The 22,290-nt window shown below is 58.2% G+C and overlaps 2 protein-coding genes across 13 annotated transcripts in view; one reads left to right on the forward strand and one right to left on the reverse strand.

Annotated features, from left to right (window-relative positions):
• The window catches only part of ZBTB46 (zinc finger and BTB domain containing 46), a 57,511-nt gene extending 39,444 nt beyond the window's left edge, over positions 1 to 18,067 (forward strand). For 2 of the 3 annotated variants that reach the window (XM_082429185.1, XM_082429186.1), the window contains exons 4-5: positions 12,293 to 12,468; positions 14,795 to 18,067. In XM_082429185.1, coding sequence (XP_082285311.1) covers positions 12,293 to 12,468; positions 14,795 to 15,169 — 551 coding nt within the window. In that variant the 3' untranslated portion in view covers positions 15,170 to 18,067. Of the gene's footprint in view, positions 1 to 44; positions 169 to 834; positions 875 to 963; positions 3,483 to 12,292; positions 12,469 to 14,794 lie in introns of those variants that run through there. The other variant, XM_082429187.1, reaches the window with a different exon arrangement.
• Positions 18,068 to 18,256: 189 nt separating this feature from the next.
• SLC2A4RG (SLC2A4 regulator) lies at positions 18,257 to 21,883 on the reverse strand. Of its 10 annotated transcripts, none has more exons than XM_082429191.1 (9): positions 21,620 to 21,880; positions 21,205 to 21,329; positions 20,812 to 20,958; positions 20,167 to 20,276; positions 19,538 to 19,716; positions 19,366 to 19,466; positions 19,040 to 19,280; positions 18,861 to 18,952; positions 18,519 to 18,772 (listed from the first exon to the last, which is right to left on the reverse strand). In XM_082429191.1, the coding sequence occupies exons 1-9, from the start codon at positions 21,728 to 21,730 to the stop codon at positions 18,661 to 18,663; spliced, it is 1,218 nt and encodes a 405-aa protein (XP_082285317.1). In that variant the 5' UTR covers positions 21,731 to 21,880; the 3' UTR covers positions 18,519 to 18,660. The 10 variants fall into 10 exon arrangements, with proteins under 10 accessions (XP_082285316.1, XP_082285314.1, XP_082285319.1 ...); XM_082429192.1 differs by having other exon boundaries at positions 19,040 to 19,277; positions 21,620 to 21,879; XM_082429196.1 differs by lacking the exon at positions 20,812 to 20,958 and having other exon boundaries at positions 21,620 to 21,878.
• Positions 21,884 to 22,290: the final 407 nt, after the last annotated feature.

Raw genomic sequence — 22,290 nt, forward strand, 5'->3', positions numbered from 1 at the left:
TGGTGTCCGTTCACACGGGTGAGACTCGTTTCCTGTGTCCCCAGGGCCTGGCGCCAACCCGAGTCACCTCCCTCCAGCCCCTCCACCCTCCTGCACTCAGAGCCCGGGATGCCCGCTCTGGGGACCGGCCAGACGGAGCCCAGGGAGCCGGCCACCTCCCCAGCCCAGGTAAGACGGGAGGGCGGCCAGCCACGTCGGTGCAGCCCCGGCCAGACGCCCGTCCACCGCGCATGTCCTCGCGGGCATGGCGCCCCAGAACCCGCGTGCTCGGCATGTCCTGGGCGAGCCTGTGTGGTCACAGCTGCTTTCCCGTCCACCCTCTGCTCCACAGTCCCCTCGGCCCCATGTCACTCAAGGTGACACAGGTGTCAGCTTTGCAGTAATAGTTGCAACGTGTTGTATGAAGTTAAATCGGTTTTGATATTTAAATTAAAATATTTTTTGGAGGCATTTACCCCCCCTAATATACAGACTCATACAGCAGCAAGTTAAAAACCCAGTTCCTCAAACTGAGCAGTGCCGGCCTGTCTCCAGCAGGTTTTGCCCCGGTGCCGGTGGCTGCGTGTTTGTCCCGAGGCGTCTGAGATCCACTTCCTGTGCCTTAGGTCACAGCTGGTTATTTAAAGACAGGTCTGTTAGGTTCCATTGTTTCCCTGAAGAAAAAAATATTTTAGGAGGGAGAGCTTGATCACATATTTTGTAATTTGAAATAAATCAAATGCTATTCCCGTGTGTTTGAAAGCAGGATGGTTTTGGTGGGAGGGGCAGGCGTTCTGTTGACGTGGATTTTTCGCGCGTCCGTTCATCAAGAATTAACTGCAGCTTCCTTTCCAGACGCGTGGCGGTTTCCGTGTGGTGACTGGACGGGGACACGGTGAGTAGGGGGTGACGCGCGTCTGCACTCTGATCTTCCCAATTCCATCGCGTCCCAACGGCCTGTAACTCATCTGTCTCTCCTTCTAGGTTGATGTCCCTCGGACCGGGAGGCCTGGGCCGAGGGGTGGGCCCCTCCGGAGGTGGCTCCAGCAGGTGCCTGGGGTTTCCACGGGGTCCGCCGGCCCGGCCAGGATGACCAGGGTCTCCTTCTGGCTCATTGTGTGGCCAGGAGCACTTTCACGGCCTGGATGGACTTGCCCAGGGCTCCACCCTGAAGTCAGCTAAGGAGCCCCAAGGAGACGGACGCCTCCGCTGCAGACAATGGTTTTGAGGCGGCCAGGCTGGAACAGGCCCTTGGCACTTGGGGGCGGACGTTTGCATGGGCCTCTCTGCTGCGGGCAGCCTGGCGTTGGGTCCAGGTGGCCAGCGGGTGATGGCAGAGCTGGCACCAGGCGTCGGTGTGAGCCTTTAAAATGGTTACTTCCCAAATCCTTCGCCGGGCCTGGTGAAGGCCTTTCAGTGCCCAGTGGTGGGCAGGTAGGACAGGTGTGCCTCCAGCCTCCAGGCAGTGGGGATTGTGTCGGATCTTGGAACCAAGTGGCTCTGACCCCGTTACTTTCCAGAAAGATGTGAGGATGAAGCCCAGTCTCCACAGCCTCGGTGTGCCCTGCCTGCCACATGTGAGGGGGACAGAGTTACCAAGCTGGCTTCTTTTCAGAAAGGGCACGTTGTCCTTGCTGGAGTCCAGCTGCCCTGGACGCGTTGGGCCCACGTCTGCGGGTGGCTGAGGATGCAGGGACTCCAGGACCCTTGGCCAAGCAGCAGGTGGGCTTAGGAAGGAAGCAGGCGGCCCATTCCAGGGTCCGAATTCCTGGAGTTGCCAGGCCCATTCCCACCCCCCGTGGCCGTGGCCGTGGCCGTGGTCAGGGCGTGGTCCACGTGCAGCTCAGGCTGCCCACCTGCCCCAGTCACTCCAGTCTTTACAATCATTAGATGAGTTCTGAAGATGGAGAAAAGTTGGGCTTTGAGAGAGGCCCAGGATGCTTGTTGCCAAGGTGACCCCGCCGGAGCAGTGTCCCTGGGAGTTCAAAGACCTGTCGGTGGTGTCACTCCTTCTGAGAGGGTTTATTAAGTGCCTGTTTGCATATAAACAACATTTCTGAGAAAAGGAAGCTTTCCTTTCCTTTTTTTGCTGGTCACGGTGGGATCTTTGGCTGTTAGGCCGCAGAGATTGTGTGTCCAGATGGGGTTATGCTGTCGCAGAATGCGTGTGTGCACCACCCACGTTACCTGCGCCCCTGGGGATGCGACCCTGTAGCTGCTTCCCTGTTACTTGCTCGCTTGTGGGACTTTTCCCTGTGTGGATGGAGCGTGACCTGTGCCTGCAAGGAGGCCTGCCCTGTGGAGAGGCCCCGCAGTATCGTGCAAAAAGGCTTTTTGTTAATTTTTTTAAATAATGAAGAAATTTCAGAAAGTTTCCGTTGTACCTAAAAGAAATAGGTTTGTTCATTGAAGCAGTATTTACAATATCCAAGATATGGAAACAACCTGAGTGTCCATCAGTGGATGAATGGGTAAAGAAAATTCAGTGTGTATACACACACACACACACACACACACACACACACACACACACACGGGATATTACTCAGCCATAAAAAAAGAATGAAATAATGACATTTGCAGCAACATGGTTGGACCTAGAGTTTATTATACTAAGTGAAATAAGTCAGACAGAGAAAGACAAATACTGTATGATTTTACTTACATGTGGAATCTAAAAACAAAAACAAAAACAAACAAACAAAAAAAACAAACAAGCTCATAGATACAGAGAACAAAACAGTTTGGTGATTTCCAGGGGTGAGGGTGGGAGAAATGAATGAACTGTTTTGGTGCATTTTATAGTTTAAATGAGTTGAATTTCTTTTTAAGATAGAGAGAGAAAGAGAGAGAATATCTCTTCTTTTAAAAAAGATGTGTAGATGGTAAAGTGATGGGAACATAGGAAACATTTTAGGATAGATGGCCCCTGAGTTTGTTCTTAGTTCTAATATTATTTCCCTTAAAACAGTACTGTCATCCAACATACGAAATTTTAAGCAAGTTTGTTTAGGTATTCCATTGCTTACATTTTATTGAATTTCTCATTGAAATATCCTGGCTCAGGAATTGATTTCAAAGAGTTTTTAAAATTTTATCAATATGTAATGTTAATCTTTCTTGAATACAAAGGATTGCAATAATAAAAGGTTGGTAATTTAGGTCTCTTTACAGCCACAAAACTTGCTCCATGTCTACAAGTTCACTGTGGGCTTCCTGGCCTATTACCACTTTCACAAAATGTGACTGGGTAGCCTCACAAACTCGGGTACCAACCACGTGTTGTAGGGTGTGTCTGCATGCGTGTGTGTATGTGTGTAGAAATGGGGACTCCTACTTGCTTGGGGTTACTAACTTACTGTTTAGACTGTATTTAAAATATATGAGAATCCAGTCTGCATCATTGTCAGTTTGGTGGTTGCACATAACGCAGGAGCTAAGAAAAGGCACTAATTTATTTTAAAGAAAGAATTCTGAAATAAAATTTCAAGTTCCAGTTTCAACCATGACTAGCTTGTATTGGGCTTACCCTCCAGGCAAAAACTACCTGAAAAGCTGGCCCCCCAAAACCACACACACATATACACACATACACACACCTACATACACATATAGACACAAATATACACACATATAGACACACACACATCCTGGGGAGCAATCAGTGCAGGTGGGACTTGAAGGCTGCAGTCCTTGAGGGAAGGAAGAATCTGTAAAAAAGAGTCCAGCGAACCTGCTGGAACTGAAAATACAATGTGTGAGGCTGGGATCCGTTAAGTAGTTTACAGCAGTCTGGGTACCACCCGAGACAGGACGAGGAGACTGGAAGAAGGAGTGATGGAGAGGATCCAGGCTGAAGCTTAGGAAAGAAAAGCATGGGGACAAGCAAAGACACACAGAGGAACAGTGAAAATGTCTAATACATGTGTAATTGGGGTCCAGAGGAGAGAGGAGCGAAAATGGAGCAGAAGCAGTATCTGAAGAGACAATAGCAGAGAACGTTCCAAAACTGACGAAAGACATCAATCCACAGATTCAAGAAGCTCAGCAAACCCAAAGCAGGACGAACACTAAAATAAAACAACAACCAAAAAACAAAACTGGGCATGTTGTAGTCAAACTACTGAAAACCAAAGACAAAAATTAAAATCTTGGGCTTCCCTGGTGGCGCAGTGGTTAAGAATCTGCCTGCCAATGCAGGGAACACGGGTTTAAGCCCTGGTCTGGGAAGATCCCACATGCCACGGAGCAACTAAGCCCATGCGCCGCAACTACTGAAGCCCGTGCGCCTAGAGCCCATGCTCTGCAACAAGAGAAGCCACTACAGTGAGAAGCCCGCGCACCGCATCGAAAGGTAGCCCCCGCTTGCCACAACTAGAGAAAGCCCGCGCACAGCAACAAAGACCCAACACAGCCAAAAATAAATAAATAAATAAATTTTAAAAATATATAAAGGTTTTTTTTTAAAAAAAAATCTTAGAAGCAGCCAGAGGAAAAAAGACATTAAGAGGAACAACATTGAGATTGACATCTGACTTTTCAGTGGAAACGATGGCGCTAGTCTCTGAGGCGCTGCAGAAATGCCGAGACCAGTATTCTATACCCAGCAGAAGTATCCCTCAGAGACCAAGGCTACATGATGACAATGTCACACAAAGAAACAAAACCGAGGGGATTCATTGCCGGCTGACAAGAAGTACTAAAAAACAGCCCTCTATAGAAAGATCTTAATCATTTAAGGCAATATTTACAGCTCCTTGTGGGGTTTTTGACTCAACTAGGAGCATAGCACATGACACAAACAGCTCAAAGGGTGGGGGGGGCACGGCGAGCGAGCTTGGCCGTTGGATGAGTCTTGCCTTCTCTACAAAGTTGCAGTGAATAATGGCAAAAATCATCACGTACAGCTCAAAGGCTTATGAAGAAAAAAGTGGAATAATACTTGATTAATTTGAAAGAAAGCAAGCAAGGAAGTTTAAAGGAACAAAAACCATAAAAGGACAGAATAGAACACACATAGGGAGATAGTAGACGTCACCCAACTACACTAATAATCCTGTTATTACCAATGGACTGAACACTGCAGGAAAAAGAAAAGATTATCAGCTTGCTTTTTAAAGAAAATTTGTTGTTTGTAGATAACATGCTTTGTAGATAAGAGTACAGAAAGGTTTCAAGCAAAAAGATAAAAAAGAGAAACCAAGGAAACACCAGCCTACAGAGGCTTATTGATGTCAGCTGCAAAGTAAACTGGGAGGGGTGTTGCTCTAAGGCCACTGCGCAATGACAGAGTCAGTTCAGTGGGAAACGCAGATCCTGAAATGCATAGGCTTGCTTTTTAAATATATGGAGTGAAAGTTGACAGCACTAAAAGGAGAAAGAAACAAGTCCACAATTAGAGTTGAGGATTTTTAACAAATTTCCTCAGTAATTGATAGATCAGCATACAAAATATCAGTAAGGACGGAGAAGATTTGAACACAGTTCTCAAATATTAACCTTGAATTCCTGGAATAAACCCACCGAGTCACAAGATGCTGTTCTTTTTCTATATAGTTGGACTCAGCTTGCTATTTTGTTTAGGAGTTTTGCATCTTTTTTCAGAGAAGTATTGGCCTATAACAACATGGTTAACCAGGTCGTACATTGCACCAAACAAGTGCAGAACATTCCAAATGCACAGGAAACATTTACAAAATAGACCAAGCGGGAATGAAACGCAGGTCTCAGCAGATCCCAAAGGACGAAATCATACAGAGTGTACTCTCTAACCTCAGTGAAATTAGATTTAAAAAATTAACAACAGAAGGATACTAGAATAAGTCACAATGGAAATTATAAAATATTTTGAACTGAATGATAATGAAAATACAACATACCAAAACTTGTAGGATACACCTGAAGTGGTATTTAAGGGAAATTTATAGCTCTAGTTGCACTTATTAGAAAAGAATGAAAGTTCTAATTTGGGGGGGTCAAGAAGTGAGAAAAAGAATAGCAAATTAAACCCAAAGAAAGCAGGAGGAGCAAAACAGCAAAATCAATGAAATAGAAAGCAGACGGACAATAGAAAAATGACCAAAGCCAAATGCCGGTACACTGAAAGATGAATGAAACAGACAAACTCCTGTCGCAATGATCAGTAAAAAGAGAGGGAGGTTGATTGTCAATAAAAGGTATAAAAAAGATCATTGCTAAGATCCTACGGACGTTAGAATGATGATAAGAGAATATCGTGAACAATTTTGTGCTAATACCTTTGACAAGTTGGAGGAGATGGGCAAATTCCCTGAAAAACACGGTGTATCAAAACTGAGCAGAGGGGAGCCCCGTTGGGCACACGGGGCTGCCCCTGGTTGTCTGGTCGTGGGGTGATAGGCTGGGAGTGTGGCTCAGAACGTGAGAGCTGGTAGAGGACGGAGTGGCTCTGGCTTGGTCGCCAGGAAGCTGTGCTCACAGGCTGGTTATTTATCATCTCTTGGAATGCCCCACCCCGGGAGGGCAGCCCTGCCGCGGTCACAGGGCCCCAGACGCCGCAGGCTACACAGACTGGGAGCAGGGTCAGCGCAGACAGTGGAGGATCTGGAGGAGGGGCAGACGCCCAGCCTGACAGCGGCCGAGGGGGCCAGGCAAGGAGGCCGTGGACAAGGGTCTGACTGGGCTGTGATGTGGGCCCCTGTCAGGGACACTGGGGCGGGCGGTGTTTCCAACACGGGGACCCGAGTGAGCTGGATGCCGGCGTGGATGAAAGAATGAATCTTGATTCCTGCCTCAGCATTAAGATGGGAATGATCACAAACCTAAACGTGTTTAGAAGGGGACGGTGGTGCTCGTGGTCATGGTGATGGGCAAAAGTGTCTTAAGCACTTCTTAAGAAGCACTCGTGATGAAAGTTTGATAAAAATTTTGTATTAAAAAAATTAACATATGGGACTTCCCTGGCGGTCCAGTGGTTAGGACTCGGCGCTCTCAGCGCCGGCGCCTGGGTTCAGTCCCTGGTCAGGAAACTAAGATCCCGCAGGCCGCACGGCACGGCCAAAAAAAATTTTTTATTAAAATTACTGATTTCTTCACTAAAAGACACCATTGTGAGAGTGCAAAGGCCAGTCACAGACTAGAGAAAAGGTCTGCGGTAAATACATCTGACGGAGGACCCAGGTTCAGAAGCGTCCGTAAAACTAAAACATCAGGGACTTCCCTGGCGGTCCGGTGGTTAAGACTTCGAGCTTCCGATGCAGGGGGTCCGGGTTCAATCCCTGGTCGGGGAACTAAGATCCCCTATGCCATGCGGTGCAGCCAGAAAATTTAAAAAACAAACAAAAAATACCCCCCAAAATAAAACATCAAAGGAAAAGCAACTCAGTGAAGGATCAGAAGACGTGACAAGCACGTCACAGAAGAGGGTGTGCAAATGACCAGGGGCTAGGTGTCGGTGGTGGCTGGGAGATGCCGATTCCACTGGGGCCCAGATGTTCTTCTCAGGTGCGCGTCCAGCAGAGGTGAGAGCCTGGCCCGCTGCCCGTCGCTGCCGAACGGGCACGGGGTCCTGTGGTCACGTGAATGACAACACGGCAACGAGCAAGGCCACGCTGGCTCCGTGTTGAGTGAGCGAGGCCACACCTGGGTGTCAGGTCCCCCCAGACCGAGTTGTAGCCCAGCGTTTGGTGATGGGGAGCCGAGCGGCCGTCGCCTGGGGTGGGTGGTACTGACCAGCCGCAGGCGCCTGGGTGTACGGTGTCCTGTTCGGGTGGTGGTTCCCGGGCCTGTCTGCAGGTGAAAACTCACCAAGAGGTACATTTAAGGTGTGTGCACTTCACGTATGGTTCAAAACCTTCCGAAAGCAATTTGGACACATCATAGCTTCACTGTATTCTGACACACGATAAGTGGCAGCCACGTCAATTTATAAAAGGAAAAACAAAGTTTGGTCCATGTTAGAATCCCTTTCTGAAATGCACTTGAAGTGCAGTGTCTTGGGAATTACAATCAGGAAGAGTACGAATCCAGGACAGTGACGGATCAAAGACTTGAGTGCCCTTCTGGAGAAACCGCCCCTCCGGACTCACCTGCAACCTGCCAGTGCCTTCGGTTTGCTGGCAGTTCCTTGGTGTCTTGGGCGTTATCTTGAAATCGTTCTGGAACGTTCACTGGTCAGTGACGTTTATGACAGGTCTGATTCTCTGCAGGGCTGGGCGGAGACGTGGCTTCCTCTAAGGCTGCTTTGCTGAGTGGTATTCTTGTATGTACATTTCTGCAAAATTGTAGCTCAGTGTTGCTGAACTTCATACTTTAGATAATCTGGTGCCAACTTCTGACGTCGCTTCCTCATTTTCAAGCTTGCCGTTCATCCTGGACACTTGGTTCCAGACAAAAGGGCTCCATTTTTAGGGCAGATTGGTAGAGAGTGTCTGTTTCAATTTGATGCTATTTGTGCTTTTTCATTTATTTCAATTACTTTTTCTCTATGTGGATTTTTAAGGCTTTATTAGTGTGTTTATGAGAGTCAAACTACATGATGTTGAAAGGTTTTCTAAGACATGTAGACTGTAAACCACGAGGTATGGAAGTGTTAGCTTCTTTCCCATGTGAGGTTATTTTAATCATAACAGTCAATGAAAACTTTCCTCAGTACTGTTCATCAAAGTAGTGGGTTGCATGGTGCCCTCCACCCAAAAGACACGTGCACATCCTAATTCCTGATACCTGTGAATGTGACCCTATTTGGAAAAAGGGTCTTTCCAGACATAATTAAATTAAGGATCTTAAGATGACATCACCTTGGACTATCCAGTTGGTCCTAAATCCAGTGATGGGTGTCCTTATAAGGGACAGAAGAGGAGACACAGACACAGAGGAGAAGCTACGAGAAGACGGAGGCAGAGACGGGAGAGATGCAGCCACAAGCCCAGAGACGCCTGGAGTCCCCAGAAGCTGGAAGAGGCAGGAAGGACCCTCCCCTGGAGCATCTGAAGAGAGTGCGGCCCTGCCCACACCTTGACCTCAGATGTCTGGCCTCCAGGACAGAGAGGACCGGTGTCTGTTGCTTTAAGCTGCCCAGTTTGTGGATATTTGTATTAGCAGGAAACTAATACATTAAGAAAACACCAAAATTTGGGACTTTCCTGGTGGCGCAGTGGTTAAGAATCTGCCTGCCAAAGCAGGGGACACGGGTTCGAGCCCTGGTCTGGGAAGATCCCACATGCCACGGAGCAACTAAGCCCGTGCGCTACAATTACTGAGCCTGCCCGCCACAACTACTGAGCCCACACGCCTAGAGCCTGTGCTCCACAACAAGAGAAGCCACCGCAATGAGAAGCCTGTGCACCACAATGAAGAGTAGCCCCCGCTCGCCACAACTAGAGAAAAGCCCGCGTGCAACAACGAAGACCCAATGCGGCCAAAAAGAAAAAAGAAAGAAAGAAAGAAAGAGAAAACAGCAAATTCCTCATCACGGGGTAGGTTCAGAAGCCTGCAGCTGTGTGCCCAGTGGAGGCATGGGGCGGGGGTCACGCTCGCATTCGTGCAGCTGAATTGTGTTTCTGGGGAAAAAATACAGCACTTAAGTACAGAGATAAGTGTTTTTTTAACATGTAGGTCTGAATTGTTAAATGCAGGCTAGAATAAATCAGATTTTAATTTTATGTTTATAGAAGCAGAATAGAAAGCAGAAAATAACTCAAAAAATTTATTTGAAATAAAATAACCTAAAAGCTTGTCTCCTCACTTGCCTTTTCCATTGCAGAGCGGGTGGTGCACTTGCTGTGTTCCGTGCTGACATGAAAACCGGGGTCTGTGCTGGGGAAGCGGCGGGAGGCAGGTGTGGGGGTTGTGCTGCTTCCTCGTCGACCAGGCGGGTCGGGCCGGGCCTGGGGGTCAGACGGGAAGGGAGACGCAGAGTGGGGGCTGCCAGGGGCGGTCCGTCCAGACGTGCCAGGCTAGGTGCCCTTCCCTCTGTCCTGTCTTGGACCCCCACCCGGACCCACCTGTCTGCGGGCCCTCCTTGGGGAGGCTGGAGCCGCCAACTGGGAAGGGCTGCTTCCTCGCGGGTCCAAGATGCTCTGGTCGCCCCTGCAGCCGGGACCCCGGCCTACGGCCTTGCAGGGAGCAGTTCTGCTAACAGCGGTGACCGCCGTCTGTGTCCCGCGTACCGGAGCATGGCCTTGGCCCTCAGGAGGACTGAGGGTGCGTGGCCCACGGGGCCCGACGGCCGGCATGGCCCACTTCTCTCAGGATTTCTCTCCAGGGGCAAAGGTTCTTTTGTAGGCGCTTTGTTGAAGCATTGTTCACAAGGGTAAAAAAATGGAAACACTTTACATGTTTGTTGAATAAATCATGGTGTATTCGCACATTTAAGAACTTAGAGTTAAAAATCGTAGCATGAAAATGTGGTCACAGCCGTCACACTGTGAACTGTGGCCGCCTTGTGTGAAGGGATACGGGCGACTGTCCACGTCTGTCGCCTCTCGTCTGCCCCAGCTCCCAGCCACAGGCACGTCGAAAGCTCCTACACGTGAGAAAATGCCTTACTTCTTAGGACAGGGCTTGGATTCTCAGAGACACGTGGTGACTGCCCAGGCTTGGTGGGGACGTGGAGCCCCTTCTGTGTGCACAGACGCCGTCAGGCAAGCGGGCGGCCGGGCCTGGGGGTGGCATCGGTCATGAGCTGTGATGGGGTCCGCACAGCCGTCTTGCGGCCGTGGTGGCCTCCCCGGGTGAAGCTGTCCGGCCTGCGCGTGGACAGGGGCCATCCTGGGCGGTGTGTCCCTGGTGCCTGACGTCCGTGGGTGCGGGAGATGCCAGAGTGAGAGCTCTTGGGTCCATGAGAATGGCCAGGCTCCTGGCAGGCCCTGCAGACGGTCTCACTGACCCATGTTCTGGAAAATAAAGAAATCTGGTTGCTTGATTATTTAGGCACCCTTTAAGATGTCTCAGGAGAAAATGTACGGCTTGTTTAAGAAGCAAAATAAAACGTTACACTCGGTGTTGCCTGGTGTGTTTCAGGGGTGGAGGTGCAGAGTGACCACCAGCCTCTCGATGCTCATGGGGACCTGGGTGTGTCCAGGGCCGTTGGGCTCCGTGTCACTGCACTGCACCTTCCAGTTGGCGCCATTTCCATGGCGACCTGCCCGGGGCTGGGTCTGAGCACCAGAATGGATTGGAGGCCTGGGGCACGCTTCACGCTTCGCGGAGACGGCGGCGAGGGCCCTGCCCCCGTGGGATGTGCGGGGCGGCCCGGGCTTGGGGGAACTGGGCAGGATGGAGCCGTCCCGTCGTTTGTCCAGTGACCTGGCCGGCTCCCTCGAGCGAGAGGGGCCAGCTTTGGTCACCTTAGCTTCCCCGGCTTCTCCCCACGCTGTGGGCTGTGTCACGTTGCAGCCTCTGTTTTCTTGTCTGCTTCCCTCTGGCACTTCTGGGGGCAGCTGTGACCGTGGCCAGGGCCTGCCAGGCACGGACATTCGGTGGCGTCTGACCAGGGGTCCCGCTGCTGCTGGTGTTCATTCCTCCCGCCTGCCTGCCTTTGGCCTGACCGTCGGGACCCTTGGTCTGTCCCCTGGGTTCTGGTGCTGGGGTGTGGCCGGCGAGCACTGTGGGTGGTGTGAGGGCTGGGGCCTGCTTCCAGATGCCCGAGAGCAGACATCTGCCCCGGGCTCCCTACCCGGGACAAAGTGCCCTCGAGCACTTGGGGGCTCCCAGCAACCCTGGTGAACTTGGGATGACCAGCCCAGGAGGCCTTAGGTCTGAGTCCTGGATGGATGCCCCTTGGCTCAAGAAGGGGTCACTGTGGTGTCCGCGGGGGCTCAGCATAAAGGACGTCACTCGGGGTGAGCTGCCCAGTGCCCGGGCAGAGCGGGACTGACCCCATGGACCCCAACCCCTGACCTCCCTCCTGAGCCCCCTGGAATGTGGCCCCGGCCCGGGGGCCCACGGTATCACTCCCTGAAACATGGGGAGGGACAGTGAGGCCGGACGCTTGCTGCGCATCGGGGACTGGTGTCCTCTCGCTGGGCCGTGTCCACCAGGTGGCACCCCTGCCCTGGCTGCGGCCATGCGGACACGTGGACAGGGCGGAGACGGGTCCGCACTCCTGTTTCTGTTGATTCCGCGCGTGCACTCGTGTGTTTTAGGGGCTGACACGGGAGGTACTGGCTGATCTGAGAAGCGCGCTTTCTTAGAACGTGGGAGCAGCCCTCTCTGCTCTGGGCCAGGCCTGACTGGAGGCTCTGGACCCCCGGCCCCACGGGGACACCCGAGCGCGGGCGGTGGGCGGGCTGTGCAGGGTCTGCAGGCTGACCGGCCGCCACCTATCTTGCAGTGAACGAGTTCACGGTCATCAGGAAGAAGTTCCGCTGCCCCTACTGCAGCTTCTCGGCCATGCACCAGTGCATCCTCAAGAGGCACATGCGCTCCCACACGGGCGAGCGGCCCTACCCCTGCGAGATCTGCGGGAAGAAGTTCACGCGGCGCGAGCACATGAAGCGGCACACGCTGGTGAGCGGGCGCAGGGCCGCGTGGGGGTGGCATGTGGTCAGTGGGGGGTCGGCGTGGGTCAGCGTGGGGTCAGCACAGGGTCGGTCCAGGGCACGCTCTGCATGGGGCTGCGGTGTCCGGGCAGGATGGGGACGTGGGCTGTCCAGGATGCCACGGGAAGCCCTGAAGTGGGGCCCGCCTTGCGGTGGGAAAGACCAGGACAGCGGGGAGGTACCACAACCCCACATCCCTCCTGAGCAGCTCTGCCCCCGGCCCCAGGTGCAGAAGGCAGGTGAGCGCATCTCCCCCCAGCCCCACTCCTCAGCTTCCCCTTTGGGGCCCCCTCTGCTCCAGCCCGGCCTCTGCAGGGGCTCCCTTCCCTGCCAGGACCCTGCCCCTGCCCCCCGGCTCCTGCCACGTGGCCACTTCCTCCGTGCCCCGCCCTGCAATTGCTGTGGGACCCTGGCCCCTCTCCCCTGCAGCCCCTGGAAGGTTCCGACGGCCTGGCTCGCAGCTCAGGAACAGGTGCTGCGCAGATGAATTTGCTTGGCCAGGAAGTGATAGAAAAGGTCACCCTTGAAACAGGGAGGCAGATTCACCAAAACACAGCGTGAGGAACCCTTGGGTGGGTGAGAAACGAGGGAGGCCAGGCGGCTGGGGCATGGGTGGGGAGAGGACGCTGGGGTGATGTCATGAGTGAGGGGACCTCAGGGCCGCACGGGCTGGGCCAGACCCCCGCAGCACCCTGATCCGCTGACCAGCAGGAGAGGCGGAGGGGCCACATCCCTGCGGTGAGGGGGGCCGAGGCGAGACCTCAGGGGTGGCCCCAGCGGGGTGAGCCACGCGAGGGAGCGAGGGAGAGCCCACGGCCTGGGCCTCATTTGGGGCTGGGCTCCCCGGGGAGGCTCCCTGAGGCCAGGTGGAAAAGCTGGAGGGGGAGGCAGCCCTCGGAGCCAGGGCCTGGGCTGGCAGACTGCAGGGACGCCTGTGTCCCCCCGAGGGGCAGGAGTGCAGGGCTGGGAGGCAGCTGAGCCTCCCCTGACAGCAGAAGGGCAGCTTGTTCCTGCCCCGCCCGCCCCGGGAGGCTTAGCCAGGGCGCAGGGGGTGGGGGGGCCGTCTCAGCAGCCGCCTCCCCGCGGAGCCGAGTACTGGGTCGCCCCGGCGCCCACATCCTTCCCTGCCCATCCATGCGTTCATTCGGACGAGTGCCCAGAGGACAGGCTCCGTGGCTCCCCGGGAGCTGTCCCCACCGCCCAGCCCTGCTGTGACCGGACTGGGGTCTTTGTTCTTTGCAGAGGGTCCCGGAAGCCCTGGGTTTAAAATGTAACAAATGAGAAAGACCCAGGAAGGGTCCCGGGAACCCAGTGGTTTGAGGCTTTGTTTCTGGAATCAAAACCTGTGAGGCGGCCCAGCTCCTCCTGACGTCCGACCAGGGCGCACCCGGCCTCTCGCCTTGCCTAGGCTGGTTGGCAGCAGTCGCAGGTCCTCGTGGTCGGGTTTCAGGGAAGGCTGTGATGGGGCAGACGTTCACGGTGGTCTGCGGGACCGCTGAGCTGGGAAGCCGAGGGCGCTAGGCCAGGCCCGTCGGTTGGAGAATTCAGAAAGGCAGGAGGCAGCATTCGAGCAGCAATCACGGTCCCCCTGGGACCCCCAACCCTGCCGCCCCGCGGGTTGGGCACTCAGCCCAGCTCTTGGCTGTGCGGATGGCTTCCCAGAAGGCAGGTGCCTCGAGCCCCTCTCGGTCAACGCTGTCCTGGGCTCCCATCACCTGTGCCCCCAGGCCCCCCAGGCCCAAGCCGGGAGCCACCAGAGCCCTGGCCATCCCCGCATGGGGCAAAAGCGGGGGCGGGGCGGAGGTGAGTGCTCCGCCTTGTGTGCTGGGAGGTGTGGGGGCAGCATGACCCCCAGTGCAGATCTGAGCCCTGGGCAAGCCCTGGGCAAGCCCCGGTGGGGGGAAGACACGGCCGGCCCAGTGCCCAGCAACCCTCTGGATGGGGACGAGCTTTGGTGGCACCTGCAATTCTGTGCGTTCTGGCTTTGTGCAGCGGCCCCCAGCCAGGGCTAGGGGTCTGAGCAGCCTAGCAGACTGACCGCCACCCACCCAGACCTCACCTTCTGGGCCACTCAGTCCTCCCCCTCCACTCACTGACTGTATGTCCCCCCGCACTGACTGCCGTCCCCCCGCACTGACCGCCGCCCCCCCGCACTGACCATCGTCCCCCCGCACTGACCGCCATCCCCCGGCACTGACCTCGTCCCCCCGCACTGACCGCCGTCCCCCCGCACTGACCACCGTCGCTCCGCACTGACCGCCGTCCCCCCCACACTGACCGCCGTCCCCCCGCAGGTGCACAGCAAGGACAAGAAGTACGTGTGCAAGCTGTGTAGCCGCGTGTTCATGTCGGCCGCCAGCGTGGGCATCAAGCACGGCTCGCGGCGCCACGGCGTGTGTGCCGACTGCGCGGGTGGCGGCGGGGCCGGGCCCCTGGATGGCGGCGGCGCCGAGGGCTCCCCTGAGCTGTTCGCGGGCGACGGGCCGTACCTGGAGGACCCCGAGGACGCACGCGGCGAGGGCGAGGAGGAGCTGGGTGAGGACGAGGACGACGTGGGCCTGGCCCCCGAGGACGCGCTACTGGGGGACGACAAGGAGGACGAGGACTCGCCGCGGGGGCCTCGCAGCCCTGCCCGGGGCACCGACAAGGACTTCACCTGGATCTCCTAGGCTGGGCTGGGCACTGGGCCGCGGCCGCCCCCGCCTGTGTGCGCCCCGGGCCCCCTTCACCTGCTCCCCCCCACCCCTCGAGGACACCCGGGGCTCGGAGGCGGGCGCTGCCCCAGCGCACGGGGCGGGTCTGAGCCCAGGGAGAGCCCTTGTCACCTCCCCCAGCAGGGGCGCGGGCCGGGCATCAGGGGAGCCCAGGACGCACCGGTCTGGCGTCGGACGCACCGTGGCCTGTGACCCGGAAAGGGCCAGCGCTGGCTCGGGTCCCAAGTGTGGCCCCGAGGCCCGGGTCCGGGAGCTGTTAGGAGAGTTCTCCTGACCCTGGGCCCCGTCCAGGGCCCCCGCCTCCGCTCCCCCTTCTCAGCCGTGGGGTCACTGCTGGCGGCTGCCGCTGCCCCCCGCCCTCGAGGGCTGTGCTGTCCGGTGGCAGCCTGCGAGATCCAGGTCTGGCGTCCAGAAAGCCCCGCGGCCCTCCCGCCTCTGGGCTTTGGTGCTCAACACACAGCAGCTGCCGACCTCGGCCCAGGGTGCCCAGGTGCTATCCCCCCACTGAGGCAGCTGGGCGGGGGGCCCAGGTGCTCCCACCGTAGGGGCCTCCTCTTTCTTTGTGTGCACTTCTCTGGGCTGGCTTGCCCCTCCGCCCCACCCGTCCTGCCGCGCCCAGGCCACTCCTGCTGACCGTTCCGGGCGGCTCGCCTTCGCTGCTGCTAACACCGGATGGTGTCCCCGACGCCAGTGCTCCCCACGCCACCTGCGGGGGCCGCCCCCTCCCCGGGTGCTCAGGGCCCCGGTTCCGTGAGTAGCTAAGGGAACTGAGGCTGGCACGTAACGTGGTTCTGTTCGGTGTTATCTTTCCCGCTCGACGACACTCGCAGACGTGTCTTTCCTTTGGTTCCTTCCCAAGCCTCCTCGCCGTCTTTTAAACGCGCTTACGACCCCCTTCTCTCTTTTTTCTGAGAAGCCGGGGCCCCGCCGTGTGCTGTGAGGACACTGTGGCCCAACCCCGGCCTGTCTCCCTTTCAGGCTCGTGACACACACATTCCATCCCCTCCACCCGCCTCGCTTGGGAGCCCCTGCGGGACACCGTGCCAGGGCCCCTTGGGTGCTGAGCTAGAGCCGAAGGAGACACTGGCTTGATTTTCTCTCTCCCCACAACCTGCAAGCCGAATGGCTTTACTGCATTTCTCCCGGGTCCCATCTACTCTTTCTAGGTGGAGAAAGGCAAATCCCACAGAACCCTCCTTAGTAAGTGGCTGGCTGCGTGGACACGGACGGGTGCTGTCCTTGAAGCCCTGCCCGGGGAGAAGTCGCAGCTTCATTTTTTGTTTTGCTTTGTTTTAAACATAGCCACCTTTCTCTCAGTCAGAAGAGGGCTGCCCTCCCATCCTCAGCTGGGGACGCTGCGAACTCCTCAACGCCGGCATCCTTAGGGAAGGGCCGGGCCGGGCCGGGCTGGGGGTCAGGAGCCCGGGGCGGGTTGGGGTGCCTCCGGGGCCAGCGCCCCCGTCTGCCTTTCACAGTGGGGCCCAGCTGAGCCCCTCGGTGGGGCTCCCCACTGTGTACCTTTCCCCCACTTTCTAACCCCTTTTATAAAGACTTACTTTCTTATCAAATGCATTTGGAAACCAGACCTTTGCTACCAAGCGTCTCTGGGTTTTGTATGGGGCCACCTCTCAGCCCGCCGCCCGCACCCCGGGCCACCTTTGCGCCACACTCAGGACCTGCTCGCTCCCGCTCTGGACTGTCCTGGCTGACTTTTAACGGGGCCCTCAGTGCCACAAGGGCATTTTCTTCCTCAAAACAATACCCTGGAAAACCGAGGGTCCCACCTCCCGCCCCCGAGCCCCGTGTGTTCACTATTCTCGTGTGCGGTTAACTCGAGAGCTGGATTTCAGAGATGCAGGCGAACACATCGCCTCCAGAGGCGTGGAGGGAAAGACGTGTAACGAAGGTTTCTTTTTTAACGTGATCTTTTTTTTTTTTTCAAATCTATGTTTAAACTAATAAATATTTTTTTATGAAGCGGAAAAGCGTGTAGATCACATCTCACATTTTGTACCTTTCCGTCTGTGTGCGTCTGTGTTTGGTGTCCGCAACGCCGATGTGGGACGCGGTCCATCGGGTGGCAAGGTCTTTGGGGGTGGGGGAGGGGCGGGGGAACCAAGATTTTGTATCAAGCTCTGGATCCTGACCGGGTTGTATGCTTGAACTCTGGGTTTGGGAACAGTCACAACACTGCCAGGACTGGATAGGGACCTCAACTGAAAGGACACAGCTACTGCTTCCAACTTTGCACATCTTCCTTTTTAAAAAAGAGAACTCTGAAAAAATGCAAAAACTGGAACTTTTTGCAATATTATATGAAAGATAATCTTATTTTCGCTCATTCTGTGACATGTGCAACTCTTAAGAAAGCCATACTTAATGGTGTTTTTATTTTTTAGATCCTATATTGTGTTTTGTATGTGGCCCTTTTTAGAACTACTTGTAGTGAGGGCGCTGTGTGTGTGCTTTTCTTAAATATTTATTTTTTCAACATGCTTTCAACCTGTCAACACAAAACAGACAGAAAAAGGGCAGTGTTTGAAGATTGTTGATTTTTTCTGGGGATAATCTATATTATATCGACTTTATATGAATTATTATAAACCTGTGTTTGTATTGGAGATGTGTTTCATATTTGGGGGAGTCTTTTGTAATTGGTCAGTGGACATCACGGCCGTTGCCTGCTTCCCTGGAGCCATCGACGGCCAACAGCACCTCCTCCCTAGTGGTCTTGAGATTTCTTGTCTGCCGGGCGCACTCCGGGCCCGCCTGTGGGTCTCCTTTCTGTGACGGGATTAGTTAGACTTTCTTGCAAAGCGATCACTTTCAATAAACTGGGAAATTGCTGCTTGAGCAGATGCCTCGTGTGTGTTTCAGACAGCGTCCCCTCCTCCGGCCTCACCCTGGGTGGAGGGGGCCAGAGAGTAACCCCCACCCCCAGCCCTTTGTGGCCTGGTTGCTGGCCTCCTCTCTGCCCACCGCCACCCCTGCCCATGGCGGAGTCCCGGCTCCGTGTCCCTCCCCCCAGGAGGCAGACACAGCTTTTGGAAAAATCCCGAATCTTTAATGTTACTCCTCGCCTGGTTCAGCCCAGACGTGAGACACCTGAGCTTGGCAAACACGGTACAAATGTCCACCCGGGCCCTCAAACAGTCAGGTTAAGTGCGGGCAGGGGCGCCCCCTCCCCGACACCCCTCAAAGTGCATCGAGGACGGCCCCGTGTGGCCCCAGAGCAGGGCCCGTCACACCCCTGACAAGTCCAGGGCCGACAGGTGGGGGGCGGCCACCCCTGGGGACCCCAGGCCAAGGGGACAGCTGTGAGGTTTGGCATTAGTGCAAAAGGCCGAGAGGCTGGTTTCTTCAGAGGCACTTTGAGTGGTGGGGACCGTCCCCCACCGGTTAAAAAGAAGGCCCTGCAGCTGGGAGAGGCCCCCGGTGGGCGGGGCTCAGTCCAGGAAGCGTTGGCAGGCCTTCTTCCAGCGGCAGGCCGTGCACCACAGGTCCCGGTGGTCCATGCCATACACTTTCCGGCACTTCTTGGCGTCACCTCGGGGCTTCCTGGGGGGACACATGGGGGGCATGGGGTGCTGTCGGGCCGGGAGCCTCCCTGCCCGGTGCCTTCCCCGGCCCCTTTACACACACGCACCTCGGGTTGGCACCGGGCTTGGCGGGCAGGGCTGGCGCGCAGGCCCTGACCGGGATGGGCTGTGGCTCCGGGTGGACGGGTGCCAGGCAGCCCTGAGAGGAGACACTGCTGTGGCCTCGCACCCCTCCAGAGCCACCCGAGGCCTCACCCACCTGGTAAGCGTGGTCACTGGGGCACACCTGGGGGGCGGGCAGGGAGCTCAGCACCGGGGGCGGGGGCAGGGCGGGCGGGCGCAGCAGGCTGGGCAGGGCCGGGGGCTCCAGCGGCTCCAGGCGGGGGAAGGCGGGTGGCACGGAGGCCGTGGGGGACCCCGGGGTCAGGCCAGACAGCCCATCGGTCAGCGAGTCCACACCGACATCCAGCTCCGTGTAGTAGAAGTCCTCCTCGCCGTCGCTCTGCTCCGGCTCTGCCTGCCGCCTGCTGGGGGGCGGGGGGTGGGGTGCGAGCTGACGCAGAGGCCCGCCTGGCGCCCCCCGCCCCGCCCCCGCCCCCGGCCCCGCCGCACCCCAGGTGCACCAGACGGATGTGTCTCTGCATCCCTGACGCCGAGCTCAGCACCTTCCCGCAGCGCTTCCACAGGCACTGGAACAGCCCCTGCAGCGAGCTCTGGGCGACAGGGGGCGGTCAGCCTCGGCGCCCCCCACGTCCACCCCGCTCCAAGGGCTGCCCTGGCTCACCTTCCTCTTCCTCAGGGCAGGCTCCCCGAACAGGAAGTGGGCTGCCTCAGGGGGCAGCGGGGGCGACGGGGTAGATGGAGAGGACTGGTCACTGGTCGGGCCCCAGCCCCCATCCCCGCTGCTGCCGCCGCTGCCCGGTGGCCGCACCGGGGCCTCCCTCCAGGGCTCCAAGCTGGGCTCTGCGGACACACACCGGCGCCAGCATCAGGACTTTTGGGGGCCACGGCTGTGCTGCAGACGCTGCTGGCTACGGGTCCCTGAGTGCAAAGAACCTCTTGGAGGAGGGAGTGGCCGGGAGGAGCTGACCACGGCAGCCCGGGGACGAGCCTCTCCAGCACAGAGAAGGAAAAACAGAAGAGTACGGGGTGGGGAGATGCCTGGCCAGCCAGGTGGCGATGGACAGGTCACAGAGGCCTGCAGGCCTGGGGCACTGCAGCTTTGGCCGCAGGGAGGGGCCATGGGGGTCCTGATGTCGCTTTAGGCCTCAGGAGATGCACTTAGAAGATGGTATTCCAGGTGAGCGGCTCTGCTCGCCCCACAGGGGCTGGGCAGCTTGTAGGGTCCTGGAGGGGCAGTGGTCCTGAGCCCTGCCGTCACCCCCCACCCCAAGCCAGGCCTCTAAGTCTCACCTGTGCTGAAGGCTACAGCCGGGGCCCCCAGCAGGAGGGGGCTGGTGGACAGGCTTGTGAGGGCTGCGGCAGCCATGACCTCGTCCAGCCGGGCTTTTCCTGGGGGGGCTCTGGAGGAGATGGGGATGGGGGGTGGGGGGGTGGGTAGGGCCCAAGAAGTACTCCAGGCCCGTCCCCGTCCCGGCACACGTGCAGGCCTGGGCACGTGTGTGCACCCAGCTCCCTCACTCCAGGAGCCGGGCAGGAGGCCCAGCTCCACCTCCAGCTCGGGTTGCCGAGCTCCAAATCCCCAGGAACCACCGGGAACAGGCCTGGGCTGGGGTCTTTCCAAAGCCCGACTTCTCTGCAGCCTGGGCTTTGTTCCACCGTGGCTCCTTCAGACCCTGTTGCTGGACAGGAGTCTGAGGCCCAGCCGGTGGGGCCAGGCCAGGCCAGGCCCAGCCCAGCCCTCCCCCCAATCACACATTAACCAGGGTTGTGCAACAGCAGCTGCGGGCCTAGCGCCAGACCTGGGAGGGCGGGAGCAGCCAGCAGTCAGCAGCAGCCAGGGGAGACTGGGCTCGAAGCACAAGCGGGTCCCTGGGCCCCAGCGGGCAAGGCCAGAGCCCGCCCCCGCCTGCGCAGCCAGCCCAGGGTGTCAGGCACCTGGGAGGGTTTCTCTCTCTGCAGACAGGGCTGGGGAGACAGCCATCGGGGGCCCCGGGATGCCTGGACGGTCGATTCCACGCGGGCCTCACAGCCTCTTGGGCACAGAGGCTGACAGGCGCCCCCTCCCAGTTCTGCGCTCTGGCCCTCAGGGTTTGGGGAGGAACAAGGAATACTGATACATCGGTCATTTCTGCTTAACTCCTCCAGGGCTGGGGAGCCGAAAGGCAAGGACAGAAACCCAGTGCAGGATGCTGACCTGCCCTCCCCCGAGGCCCCCCTCGCAGGGGTGGGGTCTGGAAGGCTCCAGCCCGCGCCCCATCCACCACCCCTGCACACACAGGCGCACGGGTGCACATGCCCCCTCGGCCTGGCACGCGAACCCCGGCTCACCTATGCCCTGGCACCGGGATGTGCGCCGACGGCGTCGGTGGCCCCGCCGCCCCCGCCCCCGGGGCCCCGAGGTCCGCGGCCCGCGGCTCCGGCTCCTGCGGCAGCGCGAACTCCACGGCAGGGCCCTGCGGACGCGGCCGGCTCAGCGCGGGCATCGGCCGAGTCCCCACCCCCACCGCCACCCCGACCCGCTGGTGCCCGCCCCCAAACCGGCTGCGGCCGGTGCGGCCCCGCCCCCGGCCCCGCCCCCGGCCGCCGCGGCGGGAAGCGCTCCGGGCGCCGGCCCAGCCCCGCCGGACCCACGGACACGCGCGGCGACGCGCCGCCCCCGCCCGCCCCGCCCCGGGGCCCAAAGTTCGTGCAGCCCGACGCCATCTTCGCAGCGGGAACTTTGTCGGCGCCCCCAGCCCGGTACCTGCGGCGGCGCGGGCACCGACACGGGCGCGGCCGCGGGGTCCCGGCCGGCGGCGCGGAGTGGGGGGCGCCCGCAGCCCGGGCCGGGCGCCGGGGGGCGCTCGGCCTCCATGGCCGGCCGGGTACCGAGGCTGCAGCGGCGAGGGCGGACACTCCGGACGCGGCCCCGGGCCGGGCCGGGCTGGGCCGGGCTGGCCGGGCTGGCCGGGCCACCGACCCCCGCCCTGGATCAGCCGCCGCCCGCGCCGCGCCGCCCGGAGGCTGCCGGCCGGCCCCGCCCCCTCCTCGCGGCCGGAGGCCCCGCCCGTCCCGCGTCCATTGGCCCGCCCCGCGCCCATTGGCCCGCCCCGCCCCGCGCCCATTGGCCCACCCCGCGGCCACACCCCGCCCCTGGCCGGCTGCTCCCGCGCTGGCTGCTCCCGCGCCGGTCCGGGAGGGGGCCCGGCTTGTGCCGCCCGCCCACCCGCCCGCCGGCCCCCGCCCCGGCGCCCCCGTCGCCGGGGCGGGCCGGCTTCCTCGAGGGGTGCCCGTGCGCGAGCTGCCGGACCCGGGAGGAGGCCGCGTCTCCTTGGCGGGCTTCCCGGGAGCAGGTTATTCTTTAACGCACGACTGCCCACCTCCCGCGCCCCTTATGTAACTCCAGGGGCTGGGTGGTGGAGCCTTTCCTGTCGT

This window comes from Balaenoptera physalus (assembly GCF_965194825.1).
Source record: "Balaenoptera physalus genome assembly, chromosome: 16".
In the NCBI taxonomy this organism is placed as follows: Eukaryota; Metazoa; Chordata; class Mammalia; order Artiodactyla; family Balaenopteridae; genus Balaenoptera; species Balaenoptera physalus.